An 8,687-nucleotide genomic window follows, 5' to 3' on the forward strand; every position below is an offset into this window, starting at 1 on the left:
TTTAATTCCAGCTGTGGGTCTGGGGGATCCCCACAATCTGGGCTTACGTGAGGGGTGCATGGGCTTCCATGGGGGGCAGGGGATGCGGTCTGTCCTGGGATCTGGGGCAGGAAGGTGGCGGGAAGGAGAGACGCAGGCTTGTCCCGGAGCAGGAGAGGGTGCGGGCCGGGTCAGCCTCAAGTCCTGAGAGCTGTTAGGGGTCACTTCCCCGAGATCCTAGAGGCTCTCCTCTGGACAGAGTGCTCTTGTCCCATCCTCAGAACCCTGGAAGACGCCCAGCCCCGCCTTCACCCTGCTGCTCACCAGCTCTGACGGCAGCTCGGAGCTCAAGGGCTTCGGCCTTCCACAGAGTTGTCCTGCTGCCCCCAGGTGCCCTGTAAATGCACAACCACACACACAGGGCCACCCTCCTCACACACACACACACACACACACAGGGCCACCCCCCAGCACACACACAGGGCCACTCGCCACCACACACACACACACAACACACACACACAGCACACACACACACAGGGCCACTCGCCACCACACAGGGCCACTCGCCTCACACATACACACACACACAGGGCCACCCACCAGCACACACACAGGGCCCACTCGCCTCACACACATACACACAATACACACACACACAGGGCCACTCGCCTCACACACACACACAGGGCCACTCGCCACACACACACACACACACACACACACACACACAAGGCCACTCGCCTCACACACACACAAGGCCACTCGCCACACACACAGGGTCACTCACCACATACACAAGGCCACTCACCCCCACAAGGCCACTCACCCCCACAAGGCCACTCGCCACACACACAGGGTCACTCACCACATACACAAGGCCACTCACCCCCACAAGGCCACTCGCCACACACACAAGGCCACTCACCACACACACAAGGCCACTCGCCACACACACAAGGCCACTCACCCCCACAAGGCCACTCACCCCCACAAGGCTACTCGCCACACACACAGGGCCACTCGCCACACACACAGGGTCACTCACCACATACACAAGGCCACTCACCCCCACAAGGCCACTCGCCACACACACAAGGCCACTCGCCACACACACAGGGTCACTCACCACATACACAAGGCCACTCACCCCCACAAGGCCACTCGCCACACACACAAGGCCACTCACCACACACACAAGGCCACTCGCCACACACACGGCCACTGGCCACAAACACAAGGCCACTCACCACACACACAAGGCCACTCGCCACACACACGGCCACTGGCCACAAACACAAGGCCACTCGCTGAGACACACAAGGCCACTCACCCCCACAAGGCCACTCACTCCATACAAGGCCACTCATCCCCACAAGGCCACTTGTCACACACACAAGGCCACTCACCCCCACAAGGCCACTTGTCACACACACAAGGCCACTCACCCCCACAAGGCCACTCGCCACACACAAGGCCACTCACCCCCACATACAGGGCCACTCACTGGAACACACAAGGCCACTTGCTGGTGCACACACACACACACACACACACACACACACACACACACACCTCAGACACAGCACAGGCGAGCATGGACATGCCACACACATCAGCACGCACACTGGGCACCCACCTACCCTACTGGGCACCCACCTGACCTGGACAAACCCCTGGGCTTGGCTCAGGCTGTGCATGAGGAGTCGCCGGCCTGGCTCCCTCCCCCAGCCGGCATCTACGGCACAGGGGTAACCGGGCCCCCACACCCGTCTGCCCGGCTCTTCCCACAACAGCTCTGTCCAGTTCTCCCCGTCACTCCCAGCCCAGGTGGGGACAGGCAAGTCTAACTGAGACCGGCGTTCATGTTACGTCTTAGAGCGAGCGCCATGTGGGGCGGTGGGAAGCTGCCGAGTACAGGATGGGGGCTCCTCTCCTAGACGTCACAGCGTAAGGGAGGCAGAGGGGTCTGTGGGACCCAAACGCCAGAGCCCTCCCCCACCCCTCGGTTTGGCCAGGGCAGCAGTGGCCACAGACCCTCGTCCCTGTGAACGTCCTGCTGCAGGTCTGAGCTCTGGCCTCGCCCTCCCTCCTCCCGTTCCCTGGACCCCTCTCCAGGCCACAGGTGTCTGCACGTCTGCCTCCGGGCGCTCGGTCACTCTGGGGGCCTCGGCCTTCTCGCGTAGTTTGCTCTGCTCCACCAGGAGCACGAGGCGGGACCTGTGTGTTCCACTTCACCTCCGGGTCCAGGAGGAAGATGCAAATTCTGACATAAATAGAAGACAACTTCTTCCCCTCCTTGGGGATTCAGTAAAAAAGCCGTCTCCACTCCAAGTCTGTGTAGGGAGCTGTCCCTTTAGGAAATCTCTACGCAGGCCGAGGAAGGCACAGGCCCACAACAGCTGATCACAGGCACGTGTCAGGGCCAACACCCCTCAAGTGTGATTTCATTTACATTCGTATTTCTACCTCTGCAGAAGTTGAGGGAGCAGGAACTAAACTGAGTTCCACCACACTCAGGAAAGTTCCAAAATAGGCATGTTTATTAAAAGTAAAATGGAAAATACGGGTTTACCGGATTTGGGGAAACGCGAGTTCAAAACTATAATAACATGTCAGGGAAAAACAGGTCTTTATTGACAACCCAGGATTCCATGCTCAGCAGGAAAATGTGTAGTAAATATAGATATTCAGCAACAGAATAATTATTTCTTACTTCAAGAATTGAGAGGAAACTAGAAATAAGTGCTTACTAAGGAGAATTCCATAAAATCTGCTTCGGAACTCAGCGGGCGGACTCAGGATGGAGCAGATCAGCTGCAGAGGGTCCTGGGTAGGCCCAGAGGCCTGGAAAGCGTGTCTAGAGCCCATCTATCCTGGGCATGTCACCAAGCCTCACGAAAAGACCCTTCTACTGCCTTTGCTGCCACTTGTCCCCTGAAGATATCTACTGGACTCTGCAAATGACCGGCGGCCAGCACCCCGCCTGCCCTGCTTTCTCCCGGTTTTCTTCCCTTCATGCCTGAAAATTAGCTGCCGAGTGGCATGATCCTCGCAGCCCAACGGACACTCCTAACACCTCCAGCCCTGCAACTCCGCCACCTCCAGCAAAGCTGGGCCTTCTCCAGCAGTCCCAAGTGGCCCCTCAAACCTGTGGCAGATGCACAGCCTGCGGGGCCAGCGGAGAGCTCCAAACCCCGCCCTTGGCTCTCCCCAGTCGGGGAGTCGTTTATAAAACAACCAGAGCAGCCGGAGAAGGCAGCTTACATTCTGCCCCCCACAGCCCACCCAGGTGGGGCGGGGTCCGGTGGAGAGCTCTGGGACTCAGTGTTCTCAGAAACTGCAACTTCAAGACCACAGATGAGGCATTTTATAGCTAAAAGGGATGTTCAGCCCCCTCCTCTTCTCTTACTGATGAGGACACTAAGGCACAAGGGGAAATTTACTGGTTTACAGTGAAGAAAACGGAAGCCAGTTAGGCCAGTGGTTCTGCTCTGCTGCTTCAGGAAAATGAGGCCGTGTCTGCGAAGGTGGGGAAACTGAGGCACGCAAGATGTGGCCGAGGATTTCCACGCACCCTGCGCACAGGCCCTTCTGGACAGCATCTCCTCCACACTCCCTGTGGGAGACAGGCACCACCTCCGCACCTCACAGAGGAGGAGCAGGGCTCTGGGCCGGCTGCTGGCTCCCAAGGAGGGCTGTGAGAGGCCCTGGCCTGCGTCCCTGTCCCTCTGCCTTCCCAGCCTCCTTCAGACGGACACAAACATCTGCAGATGGTCCCCGAGAACTAGAGATCACCCTCTGCTCAATTGGATTGTTGTCAACAAAAGTCGAGGGTCCTGTGAAATGCTTTTTTATTCAACCTGTTCTTTTAATTGTCAATCCTAGATTTGCCCAAGTAATTAACAAAAGCTACATCTGTAAAGATTTTCCTGCAGGATCAGCTACCATGACAAACCTCAGAAACGGCTTCAATGTCCAACAAGCAAAAGTCCAACAGCCAAGAAAAGGTGATGCTGGTGCACGGAAGTGCCCAGAGCATTCAGAGCAAGAAGGCAGGCCGAGCGCGAGAACAGCTCACACCAATGTGCAGGAAAGCAGCATCCGACACGCTCATGAGGGGAGCCCAGACCAGCAGCATGAAGACGCTGGTGTGGGGTGCAGAGAAGGAAAGAAGAGCCCCAGGCTGGCTGGTTATGGATTGAAACAGCGCTCACGTCCTTCCGTGACCTCATATTTTTATTAAATATCTCAGATTAAGAGAGGAAGGAAGTGATAGGCACCCGGAGCAGGTATTTCAACGCTGATCACAGGGCTCTCCTGTGAGACCGGCTCTAACCCTGTGTCTTATTTCCGTGTTTTGAGGCAATGGGGCGATTGGACAGTGCGACCTTGGCTACGATCTACAAAGTCTCCGTTTCCCCTTGGCACCTTTAATTTGTTAACTATTTCTTTAGTCCAGGGGTGAAGGGCTGATTGTTTTCTGCTTTGTCCTAGAATTAAAGCCAAATCAGAAAAATGAGCTTCTATCTCTACTTCTGAGATACGTTAGTTAACCACGTGAATCCATCTTCTTTATGGATCCAAAATAAACAAGTAGCAGAGTTTCCCATGGTCCGCCAAGAAAGTTTTAATGTCGGCAGGATCTTACCTTAAGCCAACCCGACCTCACCTTAAATCACGATCCACTCAAACTGCCTTGTCCCCTTCCAATTTCATTCCTGGTTTTTGCTGAGTTTTGTTTTTAAAGCACTTTGTTGAATACTAAGTTGTCCAGAGGAGAGGGTCACAGGACGCCAGTCCAGCAGGCCCAGATAGACCATTGACGTAAGCCTGACGGCAGGGGACGTCTGATCCCCTGCTCTCAGCCAGCCCTGATGCTGCTGGGCCCCAGGCGCTGTCCTTGGGGCTCCAGGAGCAGGACGGCTTGTCCCTCGGGAACTCTGAGTGGGTTTCGGGCTGGAGGACGCGGCTATGCGGCAGGGACCAGGGATCACTGTGTTTCGACTAACAGGTTAAAGGACTGGTTTAATCGTTTTCTTTAACCAGATGGAATGAATGCGTGTTCCAAATTGATTAAATTGACCATCACTCTCCTGCTGACCAGAAATAGCTTTGTCCAAGCAGAATTAAGAAAGCTACTTTGAACCATTTCTGAATACTGCTCACCCAGGGGACCCACAGGAGAAAAGGGACTCCCGACACGTGTGTCCTAATGCAGGACAGTTGTTCTGGTGCCTGGACCCTGCTAGGTAAAGTCCAGGGTGCAGTGCTGGCCACTGTTGGAGGTAAAAGCATGGACATCCAAGAAAACCAAGTCTGGTTGTTAGAGAACAAAAGCAAAGCTGAGAAGAGCAAGTGACTACAGCCGGGTTCCATGCCTCGGCCAGCGCCCAGCGCCGCTCTGGGAGGTGGTGAGTGGCAGCAGACGTGGCCTCTCACCTGCAGGACAGGCACCAGCGGCCTCTCTGGGCATGCAGAGCCCGGTGCAGAGGCCAAGGCAAAGGGACGGTGGTGAACTTGTGATGCGTCACGTCCACGCTCCTGCCGGTCCTCCAGCAGCCTGACCGAGGCTTGGTGTTGCAGGTGGACACACTAGACACGCAGGCGCCCCGCACCACCAGGCCGCCTGGGCGGGTTCTGGGCAGACCAGGTGGTCCCGGCTAGGATCCCAGTGAGACGCAAACAGGTGTCCCTCATCCTCGGGCCACCTGAGGAGGGTTGCAGGGCCACACTATTTCTGATATTCTCCCCTTTCACTATTGACATTATATATTATTTTCACTTTGGGGAAATCTTTTAAAAATTTAAATTCAAAATTCCATGAACATGCCAAGCTCCAAGCCTCCTTTCCCCTGGGCCTATGTGGAATCATGGAGTGCACCCAGAATTCAGAGAAGGGGTGAGCTGGGTGCCAACAGATGGGGGAGATGCTGCTGCGGCCTTACAACACAATCAGAATGAGTGGAGAACCCCAGCGGCGCGTCTCCTCTCCTGTGCCTAGGTTTACAAGAGCTCGGTCGAGGTGTAATAGTACTAATTGGTGCAAGTTCTCTAACTGGCTCACATACGCACGGCATATTGCATTCACTTTCTACCTTCACGTCTCTATAAAGAGGGTATTACTTACTACCTTTACTTTAGAGATAAGAAAACTGAGGCCCAGAGAGGCTCAGTAACTTGCTAAAGTTGCACAGACAGAAAATGCTGTGGTTGGCCTGACTCCACCAGGTCCAGTGACTTCCTAAAGCAGAGCTGCTCACAGCCCTGGGGCTTCACGTCGGAGCTACGTCTTCTCACTAGAGAAAGCACCAAAGCTGCGCAGACCCCGAGCATTCTTGGCCACGGTGGGGCAGGGAGTATGGCCCAAGGAGCCAGGGCCATAGCTGTGTGCTGCGCACCAGGCAGGCCATCCTAGTCCTTCCGGCCCAGGCCCCGGAGGCCGCCTGGGCAGGTTCTGGACAGACCAGGTGGTCCTGGTCAGGATCCTGGTGAGACGCAAACGGGACAGGCCTGGTAAAAGCCCATGTTTGAAAGCGGCTGGGGGACAGGTCACAGCAGGGCCCGGACGGGAAGGCCCCACTGCTGACAGCCTTCCTGCAGGGGAGCCCTGAGGCGGCCTTCAGGCGGCCTGGGCCTCCGTCTGTTTATCAGCCTCTCTAGAAAGAGCTGATGGTCAGGCTCGGAGACAGCCAGGTCCTGAAAGCGAGAGCCCTGGCCCTGCTCTCTGGGAGTGGGCGCCTCGGTCCTCGGGCTTTGCTCCCAGCTCCTGGCAGCCGCAGACCCTCCCAGTCTCCTCTGTTCCTTCTGACTCCACTGGGCCTGTCCTCAGCCCAGAGCCGACACAAGCCGACCAGCAGGGAACTGCAGGACCTCCCTCCACAGCCCCCCCCCCTGCCTGAGGCCTCCAGCTGTGCAGGATCCTGGCTGTGGGGACCTCCCTGCACACAGGGAGGGGCTGCCCGGCCCCACCTGGTGCCCTAACCCCACAGCTCGCTGTGACTCACACCCTTTCTGAGAAAAGCTTCAGCATCAGAGAAAACCCCATGTCCTGCAGCCCTCGCAGCCGGCCAGGTGCTGGCCCAGGGCCGGGCCATGCCGGGGGCCTCGCCTGCCCTCCGGCACCTCCCTGGACGCAGCCCCACTGCAGAAGGACGGTCCTGACTCCCTTCCCTGCTCCCCAGACCCACGCACGTGAAGCTCGCCCTGTTGGCAGAAGCAGCCTGACGCCCTCTGGGCAGGCCGCGGCCTCCTTCCCTCACCGTGGCCACTCGACAAGGCCCGCGCTCTCGTGGTTCCCTGCTTCTGTCTCTGTGGAGGCTGCAGCTCCTACCTCCCGCACCTGCCACTTCCCCCTCCTGGGCCTCTCAGTCCCCGCCAGCCAGGAGCTTCAGGCCAGTGACCAGTGCCACTGGCTGTGACCCTGCCTGACTGGCTGGTGACATGTCCTCTGTTGGCAGAGTGAGGGTGCCTGCTCAGGATGACGGGAGGGGACGGTGGCCGGAACGTCGCAGCGTGAGGCGGCCTGGCTGACGCCGGGCTGGCTCTGCTCCACACTCCCTCTGTCCCAGCTGGCCGGCCTGTGGCTCTCGGGCTCCGTCCCTGCCCCCTCCTGTCTCTTCTGATCACCGGGCAATCCACGCTCTGGGCAGCTTGACCCTGGGCTGCAGTTTGGAGCGCAGGGCTTCCCTGCCCTTGATTCTGGGAGAGCAGGAGGGGCCGACAGCCGGCCCTCGCGCCCTCGAGGACCCCAGCACACGGTCTGAGCTCCTGCCGCCGGGCAGCACCTTACCTGTAACCGGGCACCACACCTGCAGGATGGCCGCGATGGCTAGCGCCTCCCACTTCATCTTGTCCTTTCTCCCAGGAGATGCAGGGCAGAGGACGATGGCAGAGCAGCCTGGGCTCTGAAGGAGGCCCTGCGGCTCTGTGTGCCTCCGCCTCAGGAAGTGGAGGGCCGCGGGCCCTGTGAGAACTCTGCCTGGCGCTCGGCAGGAAGCTCGAGGCTTGAGGTCGGGGGCGTGTTTACAGCAGCCGCTGGAGCTTGCTTTGTCTCTGGTCTGACCCTCGCTCTGCCTCTTTGTTGCTGGCTAGTTCTTGTCCCACGTGTATCCAGTTCCCACCTTGATGGCCAGGTCAGCCCCAGCGCGTGCACGGGAGCACGGTCAGCGTTCTGCCAGGCCCTCGACTGTTTCGTGGGGAAAGGGCAGAGCTGGATTCAGAGTCGGGCTAAATGTGAGATGAACTGCTGGGCTCTGGGGACATCTCCACCTGCCCCTTGCTTGTCCCTTCAGAACCACCGAAGGCTGCAGCCTCCGGAGCCACCCAGTGGGCCAGCAGCCCATCCCACCCACGAGTCACGGGCAACTAGGAGATTGCTGAAGGGACAGAGCTGACGGCAGTGTGACTCGTGGATACATGATTAACACACTCAGTGCCCCTCGTCAACCTCGGGAAGCTCTGTTGGCCCAGCATGGGTCACAGCCGGTCAGTCATGGCCTTCAGGAGGACGAGACCCAGGCCCCCGCAGAGCCTCTGTGACAGGAAAGGGAGGGAGGACGGGCACAGAGGCAGGGCTCTCCACTCTGCCCCGGGCCCTGGGAGCACTGGGGGCTGGTTGGCTCCTGGAGCGAGGCCCACACTTCGCAGTGGAGGAATCCGGCAGGGGCAGGGGTGAGACCCTGGTGGACACCTGGCCAGCAGCCGTG

General features: G+C 58.2%; 1 protein-coding gene across 2 annotated transcripts in view; it reads right to left on the reverse strand.

Moving 5' to 3' along the window:
* Cd247 (CD247 molecule) overlaps window positions 1-8,382 on the reverse strand; it is a 62,413-nt gene extending 54,031 nt beyond the window's left edge. The window contains exon 1 of one of the 2 annotated variants that reach the window (XM_040277905.2): window positions 7,772-8,382. In XM_040277905.2, the coding sequence (XP_040133839.1) occupies window positions 7,772-7,829 (58 nt within the window). In that variant the 5' untranslated portion in view covers window positions 7,830-8,382. The remainder of the gene's footprint in view (window positions 1-7,771) is intronic. The other variant, XM_005319846.5, reaches the window with a different exon arrangement.
* Between the last annotated feature and the right edge of the window lie 305 nt (window positions 8,383-8,687).

The sequence above is a fragment of the Ictidomys tridecemlineatus genome, chromosome 10 (genome assembly GCF_052094955.1).
Source record: "Ictidomys tridecemlineatus isolate mIctTri1 chromosome 10, mIctTri1.hap1, whole genome shotgun sequence".
In the NCBI taxonomy this organism is placed as follows: Eukaryota; Metazoa; Chordata; class Mammalia; order Rodentia; family Sciuridae; genus Ictidomys; species Ictidomys tridecemlineatus.